The 27,171-nt window shown below is 42.3% G+C and overlaps 1 protein-coding gene across 1 annotated transcript in view; it reads left to right on the top strand.

The window, feature by feature from the left end:
* The window catches only part of col25a1 (collagen type XXV alpha 1 chain), a 50,008-nt gene that overhangs the window by 9,311 nt on the left and 13,526 nt on the right, over positions 1-27,171 (top strand). The window contains exons 4-15 of the mRNA XM_024798354.2: positions 598-714; positions 1,804-1,839; positions 7,968-7,994; positions 9,248-9,292; positions 11,255-11,299; positions 12,149-12,175; positions 14,416-14,460; positions 20,249-20,281; positions 22,023-22,058; positions 23,839-23,883; positions 25,273-25,335; positions 26,429-26,497. Coding sequence (XP_024654122.2) covers positions 598-714; positions 1,804-1,839; positions 7,968-7,994; positions 9,248-9,292; positions 11,255-11,299; positions 12,149-12,175; positions 14,416-14,460; positions 20,249-20,281; positions 22,023-22,058; positions 23,839-23,883; positions 25,273-25,335; positions 26,429-26,497 — 588 coding nt within the window. The remainder of the gene's footprint in view (positions 1-597; positions 715-1,803; positions 1,840-7,967; positions 7,995-9,247; positions 9,293-11,254; positions 11,300-12,148; positions 12,176-14,415; positions 14,461-20,248; positions 20,282-22,022; positions 22,059-23,838; positions 23,884-25,272; positions 25,336-26,428; positions 26,498-27,171) is intronic.

Raw genomic sequence — 27,171 nt, 5'->3', positions numbered from 1 at the left:
CTATTTGGCCACTTTGCATGCAAGCCTTCAGACAGATCTGTCATAAGCACTCACGCTCCTTCTGTTATTGTTAAAGGAAAATATGGAAACTTCATTTTAAAAAAAGCTTTTATTAAGGTAAAATGAATTACTGTCCTGGAACCACTCAAAGGTTTTTCCCTGCAACTTAGGTTGCAGAATATTTTCATAGAATTTCTTATAATGCAGTATCATAATGGACCACACATTTTCAGTATATTTCCCCTGATTATTGTAGCTCTATACTTGTCAACTTCAAATGGGACTTCTTTGTTTTTTTGGAGTCGTTACCTAAAGCACCGTCCTTACTCAACTCATTATGGCCCTGTAGGATTGCATGCATTTTAAAGGATTAATATTTCAGCTACAAATCATTACGTTGCAGCTCCTCCTAACTTAAGTTGTATGCTAGCTCCAAAAAGCTCATTCGTCATGTTATAAATGGAGGCAGCCCATCGCCACCCACAAGAACATTCCACGACTCTCTCTTAATTATCATTTCACTGTAGTGGCTCCAGTCTCAGCAGTCCAAAAATAACACACCATAATGATTCTTTAATGTGTTATTTCGCCACACAGGGAGATCAGGGGCAAGCAGGGCCACCCGGGCCCCCGGGGCCACCGGGCCCTCCTGGACCGAGGGGGCCTCCAGGAGACACTGGCAAGGATGGGCCCAGAGGTGTGCCTGGTCTACCGGTGAGTACTGATTGTTGCTTGGCATCTGAGAACGTTTGATACTAGTTTTTTTTTCTACTCTATGTATCATTAAAATTTGTTTGGATCAGCAAAATTCTGTCAGCGTATCCTGTAATAAATACTCTGTCATTTCCAGTAAGTTTTAAACAAGTTCAGCTCTGTTTGTGCTTCTATTCAGTATGATTTTGACTTGTTGCTGGGAGGGTTTATTCCAACGAAAACCTTTCTAATAAATACTAGACAAGCTACATTACAATTCATCGCCCTCACGTCTATATAACTAAACATGAATAGGCTCCCAGGAGAAGGTTTTACTGTATAGATTTACATTCACGTGGTTGTTTTTCATTACCACGTAACATTTTCCATGTTCTTAAGCCTGTCATTGGCATCACGCTAATTTATGTGAACTTTGCCTGTGAGAGAAAGAAGAAACAGAAAAGGCCTGTCAATTATGTTGAGCTATAAAACCTTCTGAGGGATCCAGATCTTTATTGTCTTGGCAGAGATCACAGTAGGAGTGCGAAAATATTAAGTGTTGTTTATCTGGTTCTTTCCAAGTTTTTAAGATGATTTGCAATTCTTCCAGTGGCAGTAGTTGTTGCGTTTTCCCAAGAAATTGGTTTTCTTTTGCGAGGCCGCTTTATTGCTCTTGTGATTTAGGTCTCCTTTCATGAATAGCTCAGGAGGAGCGTCGCAAAAATTGTCCCGCAAAGACGTACCAATCAAATATGTACAAACATCGCTTTGGCATGTTCCTACAGTTCTCTGCTACACCACGAACTGTTGGAACATCGGTGCGATAGACATGAACCAAAAGTCGAAACAAGAACAAGGTTTCTGGAAACATACAGTGCAGGGTGCAGGTGGCACAGCTGGATAAGTGCCTCTCAGCCTACTTGGTGTATGGGCACAATGGCAAGCTCCTCTTTCAGCCTGGCTGCTATGCACCATATATTGGCTATTTGATACTATAATAGAAGGAATTTGAACATAATATGGAGAAAAGCAGCATTTTAAACGCAAGACTTGTTTTAGGTAAGATTATAACATGCTCTGCTTCCATTAACGATTTTATGTTTCTTACAGGGTGATCCAGGACAGCCTGGGGAAACGGGACCCCTGGTGAGTCCAAACTTTGTTTCGAACATCCCCGTCTGTGGCTGCCCTGACACGCTAATTAACAACGTAGCCTTGCAGAATTGTTTAACAAAATGTAGGCGATACGAGTCCAGGGTTTTTCTGGGTAGTTTGACATTTTGAGAAATGGACATATTAAGACTTAGATGAAAAGAATGATCGCTTGCGTGACTTTTCATAAATATGAAATTATTGCTAGCAGTCACTTAGCTTAGCGTGAAGATTGCAAATGGAGCAGGACTGCCAGATCTGGCCTCTCCAAATGTGAGGAAATTGGCCTGAAAAATGCTTTAATGCTCACTAATTGACATGTTATAGACATTCTGAGTTAAATGCATGCAGAAGTCGGAGTGTACAGGGGAGTCCTGTGTGTATATTTCCTTCCTGGAATTATCTAAATGGATGGAGACTCTTTTCTCTGGTTTTCCAGTTAAGCCAGACCCCAAGTTGAATTAGTGTCTTATTTATGATATTATGTGCAGAACTGTCAATGCCAAGGTAATTTTCCAAAGGTTCTCAAGCTTTGGACTGTATTTTATGTATTTATTTAATTATAAACGTAAGTTTTCATTTTATGTTTTTTTATCCGTTGTACTCAAAAGGCTGGAAAAGCCTTTTTTTGTGTCAATTTCTACTGAAAACATCAAAACTATGAAAAAAAAAAAGAAGAAATTATGTAGCAAGTTTGGTTTAATCAGAGCCAAATATGTTTCATATGTAGGACTTCTCAAAGCGGGCTCTGTTGTTCTAATGGCACCATTTGACTGGCAGTGTATATATTTTTCGTGAGATATTTGTGAGATGGTTCATCGATATGACAGCGAATGACACGTTTTATGCTAACTTGTTAAGAAAAAGTTTGTTTTCCCTCACAAACCCTTTGTACCGCATGGACGAGTCGCTGCTCCAGTTGATGGCAACTGGATACCACTTGCGGTGTTCAGCAAATAAAGCACTTGATTAAAGTTTCCTCATAAAAGCTACAACGAATAGGTCAAACCAAATTCCAGGGAGAGCAAGGATGGAAAACGTGATACAAAAAACACTCGATGTCACATCAGTGGATGCGGGGAGTGAAGGGAAGTGAAGCTGACAGAAGAGGTATTATCAAGTGCTTTCATCTCTGACTCCAGCTCCCCTTGACCTTTTCCCCTGTGGAAAAATTTGGTGGGCTGGGGAGAAATGGACAGAGGAAATAATTGAGGCTAGAGCGAAAAAGACGCATTGGGTAAAGGATCCAAAGGTGCTAATCAATCTTAGACGACTTAATGGGCGATCCTCTAAAGTAAAGTTCCCTCCCTCTTTCTGCTTTTTAAGTTACTGTTGCTTTTGTTGGCTTCGTGTTTTATCCCACTTTGGGCGGGTAGCTGTGTAAGCAGCAATGTTCGGTTTGAAAATCCACTCTGTGATGAATGTACACTTTGCGATGGATGTTCCCAGGTGCGCTCACATAAGCCTAGTGTTTGCACAACCTCCGATGACCAATGAACAGAGACTCTCAACCCGTCTGAACGTGAATTAAGGACTGTTTACTGTAACTGCTGAAATGAAGCATCCTCTTTCACAAGTATATACACAGCGTGACACTAATGTACTTTTAACAAGGAGTAAAGTCATCGCCCTATAAAGCAGCGTGAGATGAGCATGTCCCAGCAGTTGTAAAAACATGTGACAGCACAGTTACTGCGTTTGCGGCCTGTGATTTCATGCAACGACAGAATGTTTGCTGCTCCCTGGTAAAAAAGAGCAAAGATAAGATACTGGATTAAAGAGAAGAGTTTCTGTAGCTGATAAACCTCTGGAGAAGAAATAAAAAGACATTTTCCCATCTAAGAGAAGAAAAAAAAAATCCCGCCAGTCCCCGCCCTTGGTTGGCCTGTGCAAATCAATATGAATTAGATGCATAAGCAACAAGTCTCCACTTTGTGCAGCCAGCTGAAAGAATAATCTGTGATTGGCACATCTTGATCTCCACAAGTGAGCCGGAGGCAGGGATTCTGAGGTCACCGCTCGACCGACTTTTGCTTCTTTTGCAGCGCTCTCGGCGCTAGCGCCCACTTGACACAGCTCGGAGTTTTTTTTTTAATGTAGATGCTATTGTTAAAGGGGCAAAAGTAGATTCCAGAGTTTTCCAGCAGCCTTCCAGGACATGTGGTGCTGGTTAGAAGGATTAAGCTCTTGTGGAGAAACAAGGAGGAGGTGGTGGGGGGGGGGGGAGGTGGAAAGAAGAAGAACAAGAAGAAGAAGAAAAGGAAATATTTTCAGGACTAAGTTCAAAATCATCAGCGCCACGAGGTCTCTCTGTGGTAAATTAAGGGGGTCTTCAGCTCTCCAAAGGTGGCTTGCAGCCCCACACTCAGCATTCATCTGGAGCTCAGCTTGTTCAGAACAAAAAGTCCAAATATGTTCCATCCAAAGCTGAGAGAAGCCTCTTCCATCTGCTTTTTGGTGTAATTTCCAATTATGCAGCAGACTTTCACTGATCCCCTTTTGCATCCTATTCATTCCAAAGCTACCCACAATGCACCAGTAGCTCACCTTGGACAATCAATGAAAAAAAACTCCACAGGCATGAATGTAGGGACACATTCGCGCCTCAAAAGCCTGTTCAATGAAGACATACCTCTGATATTTTATTGACCTTGACTGAGTTTTCCTTTGCTGTAAAGCCAAACATGAGGAGCAAAGATGTGAGCGAATAGCTTATGACATGGTCGGGGAAATCAAACAATGTTGTGGGAAATGTGGACAAAACCATTTTAGTGGAACAAATCTGTTTGTTCTTAAAGGCAAATTCCTATTTTTACAGCCTTGGGTCTTATTATGTTGTTAAAACAAAGCACACCTACACTCAGGGGTTTTGTCTGGCATGCGGTTTCGTCCCACGGTGCGAAGTCATGTACGTGAGGTTAATTACAGATTCTAAATTGGCCATAGGTGAGGATGTGAATGGCTGTTTGTCTCTCCCTGTTAGCCCTGTGATGTACTGGCAACTTCTCCATGTGTACCCTGCCTCTCGCCCAGTGGCAGCTGGGGATAGGCCCCACCCTGTATGGTTAAGTAGTTAAGGAAATGGATGGATGGATTGATAAATGAGCCCGCAGACAGGACCATAGCCAGAATGTTTAAAATGCTGAGGTCACTGGATCACATTTACCTGCGGGGACTACAGCTGGAATGTAGCTAGTAACAAAATCCATTACAAAGCCTCTCTTTTCTTCTCTTTGACCCGACTACCACGTAAAGCATATAACTTTAAATCAAAGTGCAGATGTTTCATGAAAATAACGGACATTTTAATCAAATCCTGTGAATCTTCTGTAAGCTACACGTGTGGCCTACAAAACTCATCCATACTGCAAGGCGTGTAATTGTTGTGGAGATATTACAGATCAGAGCCAGCATGAAAATGTGACATCTGTAATATATGTATATAATCTAAAATCACCTGAATGTCAGTGAGCATCTGCCCACTCCAAGTATACTGTGGGGTCAGACGTGGCCCTGAAGTTACGAGCTACTTTTGACATGAGTGCACCAAATGTGGCCCAAATGTCACAGCACATCTGACATCTGGCCCCTCTATTGTGTCCGCCTGTGGCTGAGCTGAAGCAGCCATTCTCACCATGAATCAACATTATCAGTACAGGCCAAAAGAGACCTATACACAACTGTTAATACGGGCCATGTTTGGGCAATACATCCAGTGTTATCTGAGCCTAGATCCTCTAAATAGACAAAGAAGTGGCCTTCACATCCCCACTGATAGCTAAGGCCACATCCATACTGTAGTTTAGAAAGCAGTCTGCTATCAGATGTCTTTTAAAACAGCCTAATCTCAGCGCAGCCATGACAGGTGAAGGTTTGAATGGTTTAACTTAAGCCATTCTGCATTATTGCTTTACCAGGCTACAGTGCTTTCTACAGTGCTTTTGTTTATAGTGGCAGGAGCAATAAAGAGTGATTGAAAACTCTTAGAAAATGTTATGTGAACAGTTTGAATAAAGCACGCCTCCGCAATAAGCACATATAGCTACAACTTAAGGCAAAAAAGAGAAAAAAATACATTTGTTTAAAAGTTTAAATAGTTTATAATAGTTGAAAACTCACAGTATAACTGACACAAAAGCCTTGAACGGAACAAGCTTGAATGTGGAGCCTTTCTGTTCTATGATCAGACGAATATTTTTTATGTGAATGCCACACATTCTGGAAGTCCTTCAACTTTCAAAGGTTCAAGTGCTGCTGATTGAGTGTGGGAATTGACCTGGGAATGGCTTCATTGTTCGCAACGTCCGAATCATGAATGAAAGTACCAAACATTCAGCGCATTGTATTTGTGCTCGGATGCTCGACTTCAATAGGCAGCCTGTTGATATTGCACATTTGTGGAATTTCTTTCCTTTATGAATGCTAAATGAGGCAGCTAAGCCGCTACATGCTGAACATCTGCTATCGTGATGAACACTTTCAGATGGAATAATAATCCTTTTTCACAAAGATCTTTGGATTGTTCTTCCCTTTTCATTTTTCACCAAAGTCAGGATCCAGGGTTGAGAACCAAAGAGCCAAGACTTCCTTAAGCGCTCTTGACTTTCTTTAAAAAAACAAACAAAAAAACTCCTTTTCAGCAGTAGCTTCTGAGTGTTCTCAGATGTAGCCAAGCTAATTAGCACTCAGGCGAGCAGCACATGCTCTCACATACCTAGTGGGTCATAAAGATGTTTACTAAACCCTACTGAGGACAGCTAACAAAGGCTTTTAAAGGCAAATGGGAGGAAAACCTTTTTCTTGGTTGGCTAGGATAATGAAAGTTGTTCATTGAGGTTTTTGCTGTAAGTGCACAAGGAATGCACCATAAATGAGCTGCAACTGTGTGGGCCATTTCTGAAAATGTGAGAACTTGTTGCTACAGGGATTTTAACGGGCCAATTTTGGGGAAAAATGGAAATTGGGAGAGGGAAGTTTTGAGGTACAGTTACTTGGTGATAGCCCGTTTTAACAACAAATACTAAAACCGATCCAACAATCAGCTTATTCGCAGAATTTAATCGCCGTGAAGTCACAAGTAGGCCGACATCAAACCGGGCTTCTTCTTCAGGCAAATTTGCACTGACAGTCTTAACTTTTCAACCCGAACGTGTCCTCGTTGGCTTCTTTTTAACACTCTCACACAAACGTTTTACACACATCAGGGGACCGTATCTTGAGCTTTGCCAGTTATACATCGACGTGAGCAAAGCGAGGAAAAGTTGCTGCTGTAGAGAGCCTGCGGGGCACAAGGTCCGCCTGGCCTTGACTCAGCTGCGAGCGACGAGCCAAATGGCCGAAAGTGTGAAAGAAGCCGGCCAACGTGAGGTGTCATAACAGCCAGGCGTAAAGGTGTTGATGAACTGCCGCGCTGGTGCGATAGCTCAAAAGTCTTTGAGAAACAAGGAAGGAGCTAACTTTCACCCAGGCTTCCCAGTTTCTTCACGATGCGGTCGTGTTGTTTTAGGCAGCTTCCAGCGGAGGAGGCCGACAGCCCAACGCGGCCTCCAGTTTCACTGCAGTAAACAGCAGGTTGTAAATAGAAACTGTCCTCCCAAACACATCGATCCATGATTTAAATCTGCCTTAGAGATGAGGCGCCTTTTCCCCCCCCGTTGGCTAACTTGTTAGCTTTGCAAAGCTTTCCAGATATTGGCCCATTTAGGTAATGAACCTCTCTATGTGTTGGACCGTAGACTCGGAATGTAGCGCGGCCAAACGAGACAAGTTTTTACAGTCACTAAAACGAGTAAAGACAGATCAACATAAAAGATAAAACCATAAAAGCTTTTGTTATTCATGAGCTTATTAAAGATTCCTGTTTATGGGTCACTTCAGCGAAAAGAAGGCAGGGAGTGAGCGGATTTTCATTCTTTGCTGGAGAATAAAACAAGGGATTGATTGTGATTCGGGTTCTTCCTGAAGGGTGTGTGCGCGCTGCATGAAATCCTACCACAAGCTCTGCCAGTCTCTCTGCTCTGACCATGTTGGCTCTGGTAATTGTATTATTTCATCTCACATGAACTATTTTTGCTGCGTTTCTCCTGCACTCAATCTCTCTCCGTCTCTCTTTTCATTTATAGGGACCTGAGGGGCCGCAAGGATCGAAGGTAAGTTACAGAAAATCATTTCTTTCTTCTTGCTGGCATTTCTTGCTTTTCTTAAAGAAAACTAAATGAGATTCGCTGACTTGGTTGTGACATAAAAGTACAAAGGAAACTTTTTTTTTTTGTCCCTCTGTTGAATTCTGATCTAAACAAAACTGTTTTTCATTTCACAGCAGCTCTCGTTGCACAAACGGTTGTAAACGTGTTGTTTGATGAGTATGTTTACCTGCATATTAGCGACAGACACTGCGCAGTCATGGTGAATAAACAGGAGAAGTGGGGAAAAAAGGGTGACAGAGAAGGAGAGAGATGGAGAACAGAGAGCCTGGAGCTAAGTGCTGTGATACAGGCTGCGGGTCCCTGGTGGCGCTGATGTGAGGAACAGATGTAAGCTATATCCAGCCATCAGGTAGCTGCCAGTGTTTGTTCAGTGTAACCCAATCAGACACTTCCTGTCTGCACTGTCATCTGTCGGCAAGGCCTCCCGTCGGCGTGGGAGAGGGAGTGTGTGTGTGTGGAGGGGTCAATGATGACACACCACAGTGTTAATGACTCATAAGCCAGGCCCGGAGGCTACTCAATTAGATCTGCTGGTAGTGGAGCGCTGTGTTTAGTAGAGGGGCCGCGTCGAGGGTTATTCAAGTTTCATCAGCTCGGTGACTGATTCGGTGCCACCGCATGACGAAAAAGTCCAGCGTGAACGGTTTTCAACCCTCGACACGATGCTTTCCTGCGACTGTATCTCACATCTCTCAAGCATCTCTGATACATCTTTAAATGCGACCGGGAACTCTATAAATAGCTTTTATTATGAAAGCGGTGCAAAAAGCCAACATAAGCAAACCGCGAAGAACAGAGAGCGGGCGTTCATTAAAACACGCTTGGCCCTCAGAGTCTAAACCAACTTTTACTAAGCTGACGCAGTAGATGCGGTAAAATCTCGAGTACATCTGCTGTGCGAAACATTTCTTTATTTCACAGGGCAGTACATTTTCAGTTTGAAGTGCAGCAGGAGTGTTCTCAGTCTTGCCTTCTGGCTGTATTGTCCATAACAGAGCAGATGATGAAATATGACATGCAGTATTTATGCTGGTCTGGCGCAGTAACATCAGAGCACGCCCTGATCAGCGGCAGACAGAACGGATACGCCGCCGGTGTTTATTTACAACCGTTGAGCCGGCCGTGACGGTACGAGCAGCGAGATGGTCGAATGTAATGATGCAAAAAACCCAACAAACTTTGCTTTTATTTCCCAGGGTTCACTCGGGCCTCCTGGCATCCCCGGTGTTGATGGACTGAAGGTGAGCAAACTCATTTACACTGAATTCTTGTAAAGCTCTACACTTCTGGGCTTTTAACTAGTTCTTGCTGACTTGCTGTTGTTTTTATTAGTGAATGTACTTTTCCAAGAGGAAAAAAACACCACTACTAGGCAGCATTATTGTCCCTCAAGACTTTTTATGTGTCCCTAAAATAAAAATATGCACACAAAGTTCAGAGAACCAACATCCATCTGCGTACCTGATAGTATTTTATCATGAAAAGGCTCACTTGAGCATTAATCTTTCGTTAATCTTTCTCCCCATGTGTTTTAGTTTTTTATATAAGAAAAAAAAAGTTCTGACAGTTTCAAACCACTATTTCGGTTTGGGAGAAAACCCGTGGGCTTCTTCTTCAAGCCTTAACCACAAAGTACCGTTCTGGCTGCCTCTGAATCTGTTCACACACTCGGCTCATGTCTGCTATTCATTCTCGGAGCGGATAAAGAAGACGCAGTGCAGGTGTTTCACAATGGGTGGAGGGAAGGAGAAAAAAGAGATGGAAAAGCATATTTATTCCAGAACAAACGATGGTATAAGTGAAGAGAATGAATGGAGAGGCAGTTTGAGGGTTGCATCGCTCTAATCTGAAACATGCACTTATAAAGAAAGGAGAGGCACGTATGGCTGTAATAGGAACCAGAGTGAAGAAGTTTCATTTTAAAGTAAAATCCATGCTAACTCTGGCTACAGTGGAGGCTGAAAGCTTAATTCTGTTTCCAAAATGAAAGGAGTGAGGTTTTGTAGCAGCCATGAAATAGATCTCCAATGCTGTGCAGTGCAGTTATAAAGCAGAACCTGTTATGGTATGTAAGTCTCACTCTTGCAGAAAGTTTGACTCAAAAGCAGTTAAAGGTGCTCAGGCGGCAGTGGCGGGTCCACTCGCACAGACACGGTATTGATTTGACATGGATATCCCAGCAGAATCACTAATGCCACCTTATCAAGCCAACCTTTGGAGTTCCTAACAGACTCTATCATCATTATGTCAATAGGGTGTCATTATTATGTCAATGACTTCCATATGCGGCTGACGATTGATCTGAGGCTTCGGCGTTTATGACGAACATCACCACGAGTGTGTAGCTGCAGGGACACGCCCAGCGCGGATCAGACACGCCGAGTTTCCCATGAGCATGAAGCATTTTGGGGAACAGTGAAAATAGCATTAAGATATTGAAAAATGACATCCAGTAACACAGTTTTCCTTCGAATATGGCCAGTACCGAGCTGCCTGGTGACATGTATTTTAATCCAAGTAATGCACTGCGTTATTTTTCCACTCTGGCTACATTAATCAGCTTCATCTGGTTAAAGCTGTCTGTCTGGGCTGAGGAATAGCTACTGCTCCTCTGAAAGGGTAATGACGTGGTATGTTTGCAAAGGTCAGGAGGTTAATTGTTTCTGGCAGCAGATGGACAGAGGTTGGTTTTTCAGCTAGGGAGCCGCGGAGACAAGGGATCGAGGCTAACGGCAAACTGGCATCCGTCAGACGGGCTTGGCTTTTCTTCTTCTGCACATACACAGAACCAAACCAGATAATTAAGCTTTTAATCAGCTTGTTTATCCTCTCGTCTTTCATATTCACTTTGTGGTTTCAATATTTGATACATGTGAACTTTTGGGGAATGTTATAGAATTCATAGTGCTGTAGCTGTACATTTACGCTCCTTACAGCAGTTCTGTCAGTGTAGCTGTATCTCACCTGTCTCGTGCTGCATTACCAACTATCCTGCAAAAGCCCTTTGCACCATACACTCACTCTTGTGTCTGAGTCAATTGTTATCTCAATTTTAAGAAGAAAAATATGCATTTTCTTTTGTTTTGTTCGCTTTTTGTGGGGTGGGGAGTGTAGGGGTCATATCTCCTGACCTTGAATCTTTAGTCGAACTGCTTACGCAGCACACTGAGTCAGTCACTGTGTGTATCTTGTGCTGTCCGTAGGGGGATGTTGGCATCCCAGGACTGGACGGTGTTCCAGGAGCCAAGGTCGGGGTGCACACATATTCTGTGTGCTCATATTCTTGTGAAGTCATAGCAGTCGCTTTTTTCCCCCTTTTTTTGGGTTAACCCTCTGAGGTCAAAGTCATGTTATCCCACCCTGCACTTTGTGAGAGCAGCAGCAACCATTGCCAGCAAACTTTGCAATATCAAACTAAAACAAAATCCTGAATCCCAAATATCTGTTGAGATGATCTAAAATATAAGACTCAATGTGAACACTTTTGCTGTTATATGGATTATTTTACATAGCTTAACAATATCATTATCACATCAGAAACCTTCCATGTAACTGCACTGTTAGTATATAGTTCACACTTTTAATACAAACTGAAACAGAGACTCCGTGAGGCTGCGTCTTGCTGCAGGGTCATCTTAATTCAGTCATGTGATTTGGAGATGTCCCTTGACTCCAGAGGGTTAAAGTCATTTGCAATACTTTCCTTATCCTCTCACAGAAGCATCTCCCCCTTTCAGTCATTTTTCATCTTACCTTTTGACCATCAGCCGTTTTGTCCCTTTGTGATTTCTTTTTCATGGTTTTGAAAAACATGCATATACATGTATTCGTCTTTGATGTAACAGAAAATATATATCCTCCATGAAGACTTTAATGCATGGTATAAAAATATGTTGCAATGATAATGCAAGGACGATTTTAAATTTAAAAAACAAAAAAGTTCATGTCAGGGTCTGTCTGGGGAAAAAAAGCAGTCATAACATTTATAATCAAATATGAATTTAACCCCAGATACGATCTGACCCTGAGTGTGTGCAATAACCCCCCCAAACCCTCATTTTTTTCTATCTCTGCTGCTCTGCTTTCCTTCCTAACAGGGTGAAATGGGAGAACGAGGTGAAAAGGTAAGGCGCTAATTTGGATCTTCGGACATTATTGCTAGCGTCAGTCTGTTATCTCATCACCACGACTGCAGCTTTGCCTTTACATCTCCCAGCTCCAGCTAGTTTTTTTTTTTTTTTTTTGAAGTTGCCTCCCTTCTGTAACTTAGCCACCAGTGAGTCAGTGATTTAGTGAGTCACAAAAACTGCACCCAGCTTCACCGACTCCAGGCCGTGAAGTAAACCTAAGAACAGACCCATAAAACAGCTTCACAGAGGAACGGCAGCTTTATTCCCTCTGTTCTGTAATTGTAATGGTGCCCTTATTTGCTGTTGTTGGACGGCAGCGGGGTGGGAGGTGTGAAACACTGACCGGGATGACAGTGCAGCGGGCTGGAGAGTTAAGTGATGACTTATCGTGTGTGCTTCATCGACCACAAAACTGGCCCTCGGGCAGTCGTTGTCAGCTGGATCAGTTCTGAGCTGAATCAGAGACAGTGTCTCTGTCACTAACACACCTGGCTTGCTGTAAAGATGTGACAGCATCTCCTAGCAATCCCAGTTCACAGCATCGTGTGTATCCTTTACCGCGATGCACAAAAAAAGGTCAAAGTGAAAATATTTTTTTAGCACAATGGATTGAAAAAGAACACGAGCATCCAGTGTGTCAGTTCGTGTTAGTATGAACCTGGTTCTGTGCTTTGTCGACTCCTGGCCGCTTGGCTTTGCCACAATTTCCACGTCTTAAACATCGTGACCAGTTTTCCAGAAGAGGGATGCATCTTTTTCAGATCATTTCATCAGGTTGCAGGAGGGTAAAGAGGAAACCACGTCCAGTTAATTAAGAAAATTCTGACAAAATAAACAATTTGTTCTGCAGATTTAATTTTTTTTATCATTTCCAGTCATATAATCATCCTGAGACTTGTCAGAGCACTAATGGGGTCCTGACCTTCGGGTTTGGAAGAGATGCCATGTGGCAGGCCAGCGCTGCTAGCAAAAACTGCACTTTTTGGCTTTGTCGATTCAACTTATGATAAATTCCTAAATGGAAAAATAAACAGCAGTTTGAAGCATTGAAGCTGTTAAAATAATCTCGTTTTCTTGAAGTTCTTTTTTTTTTTTTTAATAGCGTAACACAATGAGACACCCTTTGATTTCATATCCTTGGAACTGCAAGGCGTTGTTTGATTCGCGGTCTAATCTTAATATAAAATCATGGGGATTTATTAAAAGTGAAATCACCTTTTCCCTGCCAGGCAGCTTGGCTCAAAGTACTCTGAGGTTTTATTTTCAGAGGAGTCAGACATGTTAACATTAAACACTTGTTTTTTTTTCCTCATTAATTAGTCAGCAAGCTAATTAAAAAAGAAAAAAGGCTTCTAACAGATAAAAAGGGAAAGTAGAAAGCTTGTTGCAGTTTTTTTTAAATATATGTATATATTTTGACATCACAACAGGGATAACTTACAAAGACACTCATGATTGCAAATCATTGTGTTTCCCCATTTAATTTCATTTGATGAAACATGTCATGTTTCACTACATTTACACAGTCGGGATTTATAGCCGTGCTGTGATACGAAATCCACTGATAAAACAAGAGTGTAGCAACATTTTACAGAGTCTGTGAGTCTGCGTGCTTTGAGTTAAGTTCTAACCAGCGTGCTGACATGCTGATGCTGAGCAGATAGATTTACCAGCTTGGTATCGTATGCTAACTGTTGCTATTTAACAGGAAAAACAAAGTACAACTGAGAGCCTGGGAATGCGCGTAGAGTGTGCATTTGAGACATGACAGCCTCTTGGGGGTGTAGAAAAAAAGCTGGCTCACCAGACTTACTCATTTGAAGGTTATTCCAACAACGAGACATTCTCCTTATAAAGAAAACTACCAGTCAAATGGCTTCCACCGAGTCATATCGTGGATGGGACGAGCTATGATCCCGGCCGTACAGCAAATATTGCAAAAGTTGGGAGTTAAGAAGTGAAGTTTATCACAGCTCTCAATGCAGTGAGCTTAGGAGCTTCGTAACAGGGCATCACCTAAATATTACATTTATATTTGAACTTCATTTGACGGCTAAGTGATCAAAGTGAAGATAAAGCAGCAGCTTTGCTCCAGTGCAATCACAGAAGAAGAAGAAGCTTGTCCTACTGTGTGCTAAGCTTGTTAAAGCAATCATGTTTCATGTCATGTACTGTCAGCACTGACTCATTCCTGCGTCCAAGAGACTGAACAGGTTTCTGTGATGTCATTGCAGGGTGATTTGGGTGAGGACGGACCGAAAGGTGAACCGGGAGAGAAGGTATGTGAAATCCTCTGAGTTTTTGTTCTCTTTTGTTTATGTCTTGGACGCTGCACAGGGAACCAACAGAGAGGCTGTCGGTGGCCAGAAAACAGTAAAAAAAAGTTAACGTCAGCCTTCTGAGGAGAACTGTAATGTTCAGTAGAAACAGCTGGGGTCAAGGGTCATCAGTTGTACTGTAGTCAAGGCTGCACATAAGCAGTCATCCTGGCACTTGATGTGTCCTTTGTATTTAATGTGGACTTAATTGCTATGCTACGCTGATGCTACATTTTCTGGTTGGATGGTTTCTGCATTAATTTGGTACCATTTATCTTCAAGACAGCTTGTCAAGTTGAGATTCATATCCAACAAAAGGCAGAGCAAAGCTCTGCTGGGCAGATTGTTCAGAACTAAACTAATAGATTCATGTTTCTGTCCAAAAAGCTTTTGTTTTCGGGAAGAGTTTCTTTGCTTTGTATTAGCACACTGACATCATATCCAGAAACACATTATGCTTGCCATGCTGCCTTCGCTCTTATTATTTTCTTTAAGGAGCATTTATGAAAATAGGTCACAGCCTCATTTGTATTGGATGACCTCTGGGCAAAATTTGGACCTCTTTACTCTTCATAAGTTGTAAAACATTTCAGAAACAAATCAATTATGGATAGAAATGAGCTATTTTTTGGGGGGGGAAATGTTGATTTAGCTTCTCACACTAGTGGGGAACAATAAAGATTCTCCTTGGAGTTGCCAAAGAAACTGAAACGCAGTATCTGAGGGCAAAATGCTGTGATGTATTATACACCAGAGGTGCTTATACAGAGTTAGGTATAAAAACAAAATGTAACCGATAAACCGGCAGCAGACCAGAAGCCATGTACTGAAAATGTCACTGCCAATTTATTGCTGTTCGGTGCAGAAAAACTTTGATAACTTCTCATTTTATGGGCACTGTGGTTTTTAAAACTCGGCAGCCAAGAAAGGACACCATTGGAGGGAAACAGATGCAGGATGTCATCTGTGGAAAATGAGTGAACAAAAAGGAAAAGAGGAGGGTGATAAAACTTTGCAGCTTAAGCGCCGCTTTGATCTAGTTTACCTTGGTGCAATAAAAGGAGAGAAGATGATGGATTTTTGCTTCAGGAGTGAAGAAGAGTAAGATGAATCGGATAACCACGGGAATTCAGACTTCTGTAGACGATCACCTGCCATTCATTCGGGTGCACACTGATGCGTTTCACAGCGAAAGGCAGACTACAAATAATTATGATTTCTGCCATGTTTACGATGGATGTGGATTACCTCATCTCAGACTGTCAGCATCAGGACGTAAAAATGAGTGTTTTGTTTAACGTAGCGCACAACATATGGCGAGAGGAATTCGAACCAATAGACATCCAGATGAGTTTACCAGATGTCAGGCACACCGAGGGCTGATTGATTTTCAGTGCAAGTGAAGGGAACGTGTTGCCAAGCGGAGCCCCCTGTCATCAGAGTTTTGCATCTGATCACTTTCTCTTTTATGATCGTGTTGTTGCTTCACGGGAGGAAGATGAAACCAGAGAACAGAGGGACATGGGAGGGAAGGAGGGCATCTTTAGTCGTCCATGCTGAAGATGCCAAAGTTAACAATACACAGCACGCACTGCGGGGAAAGTGTGGTAATGTGAGGTGAAAGGTGAAGCAGCGAAAGCTTCGCTATGGTGAGCAGAGAGACCTCGGGGAGTGCAGAGAGAGGGGGGGAGAGAACTGGTGGTGTAAGCAGTCTGGCTGTGCTTTGCATGATACAAAGGGAGATTGTTTTGACTGTGGGGGACCTGTGAAGTGTGAAAGAGACTAAATGACAGGGCAGATATACTCTGACTGACATGCTCACTCGTTCTTAAGAGCAGGTTAAAAAGCTGACATGCTGAGGACTCCAACAGCTCCAAGTAGTCTTGAGTTTAGTTTCTTGTTTGTATAAGCTCATGTGCGGATAATGTAATTGAATTCCATAGAAATATACCTTGTTTTCCAGGTGTTTATTGAAAACATTGCTGTAAATAAATAATTTGCTACAACTAGCTGCTGACAACCCCCATGGAAAGGAGTATATTCACTAAAATGTTGGAGAGTAGTTGCTATAGGTTGCTGGGTGTAGAGCATCATCCAAAGCAATCGCTAGAAGGTCTTCAATACAGAACCACATATCTCTATGCAATCAATTTCATTTAGCGACTGGCAGCGACCAAGATCAACCACATGGGAGCTGACTGGGGAATGCATATTTTTCTCACCTAGAGTTGTCAGGGAGTGGCAACCCCAGATAATCCCTGACCGGTTGGCAAGTGGAGGTTTCTACGTGTGGCAGGATAAAAATCGGTTGCTGGAGGTGATCCACCAAAAATCTCCTTGCGGCTGCCTTGGTTGTTAGCAGATTGCTTCGGACACCCATTTCATAGTAGATACCAGTTTGCCTCCAATCAAACTGTAATCAAACTAGTAAAAATTGTAGTCAAACTTGTAATCAAGTTACCATAGCAGCTAAAATTTGCCCGAGTTATGAGCAATCACGACCATCATACGTGCAAACAAGGCAGTCGCAAGAAGGTTTTCATTACAGGACCGTTTACCTCTATGCAACCAATTTTTTCTAGTACTAAAAGCAACCTAGTGCAACCACATGGCAACTGGTTGGGGAATACACATTTTTCCCTAGCAACCGGAGGTTGTAAGGGGGTCACTAGCTTCTCTTTTGGCCTGCATGTGTGGGAGTTTAATTTAAATACCAGACAGTCATCAACTACTCAGCAGTTCTTCAGGGAATGCACACTTTTCTCTAGTGACCAGGAGTTACCAATCTCTGTGACTAGCCTCATATATACGAATTATAAAAAGTATATAATACTGCAAAATGCAATATGGGGGGAAACATGATCATACTAAAACATGCGTGATCATAAGTCATGAGCTTTTTTTTTTATTTATTTTTTATTCCTATTTATTCTATTTATCCCCTTTGTATATTTTATTTATATTTGTCTCTGTATTTATATATGTGTGTGTGTGTGTGTGTGTGTATATATATATATATATATAACAGTTCTGTAACTGTAACTTCGGTCGTTGCTGTGCTTTTTTTGGAAGTCGAATTTCCCAGAGGAACCCACCCGAGGGATTAATAAAGTTCTATCTTATCTTATCTTATCTTATCTTAAATGTAGCAGGGGAAAAGTAGTAGGTAATAGGTATGTTAATTGTACATAAGAAAAGCATCTGTGTAATTATACTCACTTATGTTCACTCACTGTTTAGTATACATTTATATAACACATTACCTGCTCTGTTGCGTCCGTAAGCCATCATTACGCGTAGAGAGAAATGTTTCTAACAGCCCCTGCATGTCCATTTTTGGCCTCATTTAAAACAAATCATTACCACAGTTAAAAGCTTTAGTTCTAAACCATTTCCTTCTGATGCATTCAGCCTAAGTATTTAAGTAGGTGTGAAATTAACAGTGACTCTTCTTGCTGAAAAAGTTGGACCTCACAAATTGAAAAATTCTTTAAAGTTGTTTTCTTTTTTTAATACACAAAATCAAACTTTGGATTTTGTTTTGGGAAGTTCCAGGCTATGAGTGCTTGGCTCTGGCCAGTCTGGCACAGCGGTTGGTATAATTTTTGAATCCTAAGATCCGGTCCAAGCTGTTGTGAACTGGCAGCATTTCAAATACTGGCAAGGCCTCTCTGCCCTGGGAGCCAATCACAATTTGCATTGCCTCACATATATCTTAACTCAGGGACAGGGGGTAATATTTAGCCGGGGCCCGCTGAATTTGGTCATCACTGCTAATGGCTGTAATGTGGAGTAAGACTCATATTTTGATGACTGCGGTGGTATTAATTTGTCACAATTCAGCCATGCCTTCATTGCTCAGCGATTAATTCTGCGCTCATCTCATTCCCCAAGCAAACAGCTGGAAAATGGCATGATTTACTAGGCATACATTTTGCGCCCTTCATGCTATTATCTCTAAATGCCAACGGGCAGCGACAGGTCTGGGTGCCTGTAATGAAGTGGAGCTGCGGTGACGGCTCTCCATCTTAGTCTGCTCTGCGGCTAAATCGAACGCTGTAGCCTCACCGTGGTAATTGGCCCAGTTGGGACGTGTCAGCACTCTGCGCCACACCTCAGCACACCTCCCAGCTCCGCCGCTTTTTCCATCTCATACTCCTACATTTGGAAGAGATTAAACTCTCTCTTGGTCAGGGCTCTCGTTCGGCTTCTAGAGCTCGGTGTCACTTGTGTTAGATCGGTCACACCAGCGAGCTTCTTGCTTCAGCAGCCGAGGAATGAAGGCTCGATCGCTTTTGCAGCATCCTCCTTGTTTTCAGGGCTCTGCTTCACACGGCCAAACTTTACAATCTATTATGTAACGTTTTATTTCTCCGCAGTACGAGCGCATTACGATCCTGCTGTGATTAATTATGTGGAAACGGTTAATTATGCTTGCATATAGCCCACTGATCATGAGCGTCACAAGGTAATTTTGTTGTTGTTGTTTTTATTGCTAAAATTGTAACAGTTAAGTACAAACGTGGCACCTTTACCCCTGCCGAAAGCAGCAGGTGTGAAGACACAAGAAAGTCAGGAAAATGGGCCCCTGTCTCCTTCTTTAGTATATATATATATTTATATATGTTTTAAGATGAAATAAATCCATGTTGTCTCCTAAGTATTTGGCCAGAAATATTTCTATTTAATTGTGTAAAATGATTTAAAAGCTTTTTTTCTGTATTTTTTGTAGTGAACTGTAAAACTTCATCCATTTAGATCTTGTACCCCAATAAAATATAAAAGAACTTGTGAAAATGTCCATTTATATATATTAAAAAGTGGAATGATGAATTTTTAAGATTGGGATAGAAGCACCCCTGAGTATGCAGCGAAACCCAGCTGTAAACAGTAACGCAGTTTATTGTGTGCAAAAAAAAAGAGCCACAATTAAACATTGCCTTGTGTGCTATGCATCATAATGACTCCCATAAAAAGCTGAGGGCAAGAGGCATTCCTTCAGCAACTTCTGAGCGCGAGGCGTATGTGTAGTGAAACCACAGAGTCCACACCAGAGCTAAAGACCCAGCCTCCTCCTCCCCACTCCTTTTTCCCACCAACCACCCGTAATTAGGCTTATTGGCCCCTTGTTTTATGTCTGTTTTTACTGTACACTGCAGTAGTGATGCAGTGCATAGAAAAAAAGGGTCTGGGTTCTTGGTGTCTGGACAGCTTTGCTGGAAAAATGTGATATAAGTAGCTCTGTCTCCTTCTAGTTCCGTGCCATATCTAAGGAGAAGCAATGAACAAAGCTTTCAGTGGTTCCTGTTAGTGTGCCTCCTTAAACACCTTCACCTCCTATACTGCTGTGGATTTCTTCTTATTGTATATAGTGTTAGATTTCACCCTGCATGTCATCACCCCTGCCCAGCTGCAGGGTAAAACTGAAACGATTCCCAGCACCGTAGTCATAAAAATGCTGTCTCCAGCTTTTGTGAAAAGGTACATTCTCTGTTTAGAATAGCAAACAAGCTGCTCTTCAAATTGTGTTTTCACCCAGTTTTATCCAGTCAAATGCAGCAGTTGTGAAATTATGCTCCGCATTGTTCGGTAAATGGGTTTCTTTTCTATAAGTCAGCATTTTGTAAATGTAACTGCACAATAATGTTGACTCCTCACAGACAAGCCCATCGACTATTTTAACAGTCTCTGTCACTTTTTGTTTTGCCTTTTGTGTCTTTCTGACTTTTCTTCTGTGACTCTTTCTTAGGGAGATGCAGGCTCCTCTGCAGCAGGCATCAAGGTGAGAGCTAAGCTAAAGCCACTGTCATTTTGTCCTTGATTTAAGATTTTTAAATGGAAAAATGTAATTCATTAAGGTCCAAGTTGTGACTGTGTGTGCATCTACAGGTATTTTTTAAATAGGGTTGACTGTAGACAGCAGAAAAAGGACAGATGTTCCTTGGTTTGTTAACTATCCTTTGGAGCATTAACATCTGGCATTTTAGCCTTTACCAGCTTGGCTTTTTGGCTTCTGAACTCAATATATTAGCATAACTGGCTGGAGTGCTAGTTTATTAGCTAGTGTTAACTAAACTACGCTAAAAAAAGCAGTAAAGCATCAAGTGAGTTTAACTTGTTAGATACTGATCTGGTCCGTTAAGTAACAGAGGGGGTTGTTAATCAGTTTCAGCTGCTTTGGTGTTAATGACATTAACAACAGGTGCACTACAGGGGAACAACGAGACAACCCCCGAAACAGGAAACAGGTTTTACAGATAGAGGCCACTGACAGTTTTCTGACTGTTTTAGTTTTGCATTTTGTGTCTGTATCGCTGCTGGTAGCGTGAGGCGATACCTGGACCCTACAGACGTTACACAGATAGTCCAGTTCCTCCAGGATGGCACATTGTGATGTGCCACTGGCAGAAAGTTTGCTGTGTCTCCCAGCACCATATCAAGAGCATGGAGGAGATTCCAGGAGACAGGCAGTTAGTCTAGGAGAGCAGGATGGGGCTGTAAATGGTTCTTAACCCATTATCAGGATCAGTATCTCCTCCTTTGTACAAGGAGGAACAGGATTAGCACTATATAAGGACTGCCAGACCTACAAAATGACCTCCAGCAGACCACTGGTGTAAATGTCTCTGACCAAACAATCAGAAACAGCCTTCATGAGGCTGGCCTGAAGGCCCGACGTCCTCTTGTAGTGCCTGAAACGTTGTTCAGCATGACAGGTTTAGTGGTGGATCAGTGATGGTCTGAGGAAGCATATCAATGGAGAGGCATACAGAGCTCTGCAGGCTAGCCAACAATACTCTGGCCTTCATTAGGTATCCTAGGTATCATTAGGTATCAGGAAGAAATCCCTTGGTTCGATTTTCTGAACCAGTGCTGGTGCAGGTGGTCCCGGGTTCCTCCCAGTGCACAACAATGCCAGCCTCAAGTGGTGAGATTTCACAGGCAGTTCCTGGAAGATGAAGGACTTCACTGGCTCCCACACTCACCTCAGCTAAATCAAACAGAACATCTCTGGGACATTATGTTTGTTTCAATGAGAAAATTAGATTTTCTCAGATTGAAGAACTGACAGGAATGCAAAAGGCGAGAGAGAGACGGGGAAACTGCGGGTTGGCTGCTCTGAGCCAACACAGTGAGCTAAACCACTGAGATTCTGTTAAATTTTTTAAGTATAGTTTACTTACCAGACGAATGCTAGCCTGTGCTACTTTCATTCATTTTAATTGGATTCAATAAGGAAAAAATGGACTTCCATTAGTAAAGCAATAACACAATAATGAGCTACAGTGTTACTCTATGAACAGGAATAGGTAAGTGTAGTCAACATGAAAGAAAATAAGATTCAGATAGCTATACGTACTTGGATCAGGGGTCTTTTTTGTTACCAATTGAAACTAACTACTAAGATTAAGAACTTATAAAGGACTTTCTGTTAATACATGCAGAACAGAAGTACAGATAGTTGGTGGTATTTTGAAATCGGTCACACCGGTTAAATAGAAAACTCTTTACATGTATTACAGGGTGAACCTGGAGAGCCTGGAAGAAGTGGACTAAAGGTAACGACTACACTTTGCTACACCTCATGGCTTTTTGATACACAGCATAAAGGAAGTAGTACATAATTGCATGCAACAGTCATAGTAGTATGGTTTTAAATATACCGACATATTTTACTCAAAATATAACTCGACCAGTGAATAGTTTTAGGAAACCTGAGTGTATATGAAAGTCTATTTATTTTTCATCATTGTGCCTGTACACATCGAAACTTTTGCAAATTAGAAAAGCTCAAATATGGACATGCTCATTCAAAACTCAGCCGAACGGTACTGTTTAAATGGCATTAAGAATGCAAGTTGACCTTCAGTACATCACAGCCCTTCACTTCACTTTAATTCAGCTTGATTGTTGTTTAGAGCCAGTGTAGGGTCTCCAGTTTCATACTAACGCCTCTGGATATACTAATCTTCTGGATTTTTCTCTTTTTTTGGCTCCTTGTTCTTGTTTCCATGTTTCTGCGTGCATTTCCCTTAGCTCCAACCACAAGGTCACCCTATTCTGCTGCTTCAGTTTTATTGTTCAAGCGATATTCGCCGCTACGACCTCTGTTCCCGGCCGTTGTTTGTTGTAGTGTTTGACATACTTTCCGAGGCAACAATGGCAGCCAGGAGAATGTTGCTGAAGAAACAGCTTTTGTTGAGAAACTAATAAACAGTCACGCCGAAGAGGAAAACTGAGCCATTGTCCGGCCTTTGACCAGACTTCTGCTGACATTGCACCAATGCCTCATGTAAATTACACTCTCAGTCTCTTTTATCTGTTTGGACAAACTAGTTCCAGGCGACAGAAAGGTTGTTTTTTTTAGCAAGTGCCTCTTATTTCCTGCTTTGCCGCCAAGTAAAATTGTGGCCTAACTAACTTTTAATGCTTAATCATATTGTTCGTTTTACATCCTGCTTGTGCTGACACACTTAAAAATTGGGTTTTTTTCACATAATAATGTCACAAGATTGAGTTGTTGTTTCCCATTTAACATCACCATTGGGTGGCACTCATTTATTCAGCTGTCAACAAGAAGGACTTAATTTTTTATAATGCTTTCATTAGCAGCAATCGCAGTTTACAGCCTCCTCTCTGATCCCCCGAGTGCCATTACGATTCATTATTCTTGAGCGGCGCTAATCATTTCTTTTCATATGCCATAAATCCAGTGGTCATAGTTTTCCCGTTAAGTCAGAAATTTTTATTTTGAAAGTCTCAAAGTATTCTCATCGGAGGATTGGGGGGGGGAGCCTGACCTCTTGAGTTTTCCACAGTCGAATCAAATGACTGCGTTCTCAGCTTGACAATCACCCGACCTTGATAATAGAAAAATACGCCAACTCTTCCTACGCTGCCAAACTCGGAGGACCTTGAAGCCGTGGCAGCTTTCGCAAACAGCTTTTGCAACTTTAACCCAAAGTATCAGACGATTTTTCCTTCCAGAAACCCCGAACACTTCACACCTGCCCAAACCAATAAAATCCTAAAAATGAAACTCAGTTGCACTTTTTGAAGGGTTGAGTTTTATAACAAGTACTAATCGCGCTGTCAAGCCACGGCTGCATGAGTTGGTCTGAAAGTGCATGTGCAAGTACCTTCTGCTGATGCTTACCACAAGCGAATGACGGTGAAAATACAATTTCTGGACAGCGGGCAGCTTTTCAGAACCACGACAGCTTGATAGACAGAGGAAAACACAAATAGAAAATAAAGCATAGAGCTTTTCAAACCCAAATGAGGCTTGACTCAGCTTAGCTTGGCTTGGCTGTAACATGTCACACTCTTCTTGTGTAGGGAGAGCCAGGACTTCCAGGGCTGCCTGGACTACCAGGGATAAAGGTAAATGCTTCGTGTTTTCATCCACCCTCCCATCAGTGTTGTCCCTGTCCGTCAGCTTCAGTCCATCTGTGGTAGAGTACACATCTGGCCTGCTGTCACGCCGTCGTGGACCGATCTCGCTTCTCCTGCTTTGTGGGGATTCGCGCTTCAGCTTAGCAGCGCGGTAGCTGCTGCGAAGCGAAAGTGAGGAGTTTAGGCGAAATGACAAAACCAAACAGTCTGAGCTTTTGATCTAAAGATGCCAGCGTTCAGCAGGAAAACTGTCTCATTAGGATTCGTGAATAACACGGAGGTCCATGAATTAATGATCGAATGCTGCTTAGCAGGCAGACATTTCAGTCGACTTCCTGACGGTGGCAATCAGGAGGCTCAATGTGTCAAAAGTGCTGCTCGTTAAAAAGAGGAAGTTTAACTTTTATTTGATTATTCCGGGTTTTTTAAAGCTACTGTTTTCCCCGTATCAAGAGCAGATGGCGAATCGAAAAGCACAAATGGCGCATGTTAAAGAAAATCAATGCACTTGTGGACCATTAAGCTTAAAATATAACTGTTGAATTTAAGGAATGCTCACACGGACATGGAGATGATGGTGCTTGTTATGCCTGTTTTGTTCTTTTCTTTTCATATGCTTGGAACGTGCTGGGCTTGTTAAAAAAAGGCCCTTTCATTTTACACTTTATATACTCCTGTTTTGACTTAAGAGGCCTGTATGCTTGATGGATTCTAACAATATTTTTTTGCTAACGTAGCACTCGGCCTTGCACTTTGTTCTGCTCTCTGCATTCTTTGCTGTTTATCCAATCAAAGTTTAAAGGTTTGAAAGCCAAATGTCCATTGCCTCTCTGAGGGCTTCCAGAGTGCCTAATGTTCTCTAGGTTGCAGATGGTGTAATAATACATTCCGGTTAAGTTATTTCTCAATCAAATGTTATGTAAATCAAACCCAGTGTCGCACTTCATGCTGGACCCTCGCTCCTCATACGTGAAAGTGTAAATGCAGGAAAATTGGAAGCGTCTCCGTGAGCGGCGCAGACCCTCTTAATCAGAACGCTTCTGCGTGCCCCGATGAGTTTCTAACAAGGTCAGTCGTAACGTCTATTAGGATTCATAAGAGGGAGAGACTCGTTAATATATGAGGAACCAGGGGATAAATTAACCAGCCACTGATAATGTGTGTCTGTGAGTGTGATTTATGCATGAGTGCGCGCTTGTGTGCGCGTGCAAGTGTGCAAGCTGTAAGTGCATGCCTGTCATTATAAATGTGTTTGCTCATGCATCTTGTGTGTGTGTGTTTAGTGCTCATTAGCAGCGCTACATGAGAGACGCCCAGTGGAAAAATTAATAATAGCTGCTCGTGGTTGTGTTTTTGTTTTTGTTTTTTTTTGCGCAGGGTGAGCCCGGGTTTCTCGGTCCCCAGGGTGAGCCTGGGCTTCCAGGACTCCCAGGAACTAAGGTGGGTGATTTCAGCTCGTCACTGTGATGTTGTTTATCACAGCGTGGGAGGTATTTTCTGCTCCGAGTGACACGCTGAATATTACGAGCTGGTAATGATGAGACGCAAACACTTTGACTGATGGTTATCACATCCTATCAGCCCGATCATCGGTGAAATCGCGAATTCCTTTGAGTTTCTGTTCTCATTACCCTTCATTATCGCTTTCCCCTCAAGGTGATTAAACCTCTGTTGCTTCAAAATGTCACTTGGAAGTGGTCAGAATGAGATAATCCTCTGCCGCTACCTTTGAGTCCTGACATTATCACACTGCGGAGCCAGCGGTGATAATCCAGACATGCAAGAGTTATTGCTCGTGCTCATGTCCTTTTGCATCGGGCTGTTTGCAGTGCGCAGATAACTGAGATATATTAGCGTTTCGCTGTCCTCTGGCATATTTCTGCTGCTTAATCAAATGTCAGGCAGAGAGAAGCTAAAAAATTGGCTTTGTAGAAAAACAATTTGGCTTAATGTTTATTCCATTTGAGACAATCAGCGTTTTACTTGCTTTTTTTGTTTTCAAGGCACACTACACATAATAACATATCAGTAATCGTTTATTATTAAATCCTTACTGAATCGATGCTGCTGGATAATAACTGCATCCCGCTCGGTTTTTAAATATAAGTATTAGACACTGTGAAGCTCGAGTTTTACCACGTCTCCCTCTATTGGCTGTTTTCAGTCAAATCAAAATTCAAAATTAAGAACGTGCATTTAAATCATCGACTTTAAGGAAAAGGGTTTCACTTCTTTGTTGTCGATTTCCTCGGCCCTGTCACATCTCATGTCTGCCTCGTGCTGACTCGGCATCAGTATTTACATTTCGCCGTTTGAATATGTTGAGTAAGCGAGCTCGTGAAAAGGCTGAGGAGTCATGCTGAATATGTATGACATGAGGGGAACCGAAGGCGCGCCTCATGTTCAGAAGATGCACCGCGGGCCTTGTGCTGACATTAAAGAGGGAACTCAGCTTTGATCAGCAGTTCTGCATGACACCTTGTTGCAGGAGAACAATAGTAACTCACCTCTTCTTCTCCTTCTCTTTGCATAGGGTGAGAAAGGTGACCACGGACCACCAGGGAAGGGGGAACGAGGAGAGACGGGACCCACTGGACCAAAGGTCAGCAAGTGAAGGGCATAAGTGTGCATTCATGCCTGTGCGTACGGTATGAATTATTAAAGAAATAAGTCGCTGAAGCGAGGAGTCTTTGGAGCTTTTCAGCTGTTGCTTTGCTGCCATCTAGAGCCTCTTTGATCCAAACACACACGGCAAAGTTCTCCAAGTCATAAATCAGATAAGGCGATGCTTAATCAAGACTTCATGTTCTCTTTTTGTTAAACCTGGCTAAAACATTATAGTCTGTGATAGGTCCGTGGCTTTCCCTGGAGTGCGTGCAAAGTAAACCCAGTGTAAATGAGGTTGCCTTTGTTTATGTCTGGTGCTGCCCCTGCAGGTAGCTTAATCTCCAGTCTAAACTTAGACGACACAGAGATCTGGTTCACATCCTATTACATGCCCCAGAAGTGAAACTCATCCTCTGTCAGCGACACAGTTCAAATAAACACGTTCTCCACTTCTTGGCGGTTGCAGCGTATTAAAACCTGGTTATTTTAGTGGAGCTCGAAGCGTAGCTCTCACAGGAGGAGTCAGAGAGGATGATAATGTTTCCTTCAGGAAATGTGTTTTTAGAAATGCGTAATTTTCTTTAAACCCATAAAAGTTTTTAAAAAGGGTTTGTTTTATATTCTTCAACTTTATGTGCATGTCTGAAGTACTACGCGTTAGTATCCTCT

This window comes from Maylandia zebra, linkage group LG3, assembly GCF_041146795.1.
Source record: "Maylandia zebra isolate NMK-2024a linkage group LG3, Mzebra_GT3a, whole genome shotgun sequence".
Taxonomy (NCBI): domain Eukaryota; kingdom Metazoa; phylum Chordata; class Actinopteri; order Cichliformes; family Cichlidae; genus Maylandia; species Maylandia zebra.
Note: the sequence above shows the minus strand (reverse complement) of the source record. Positions and strands in the feature narration are given on the sequence as shown.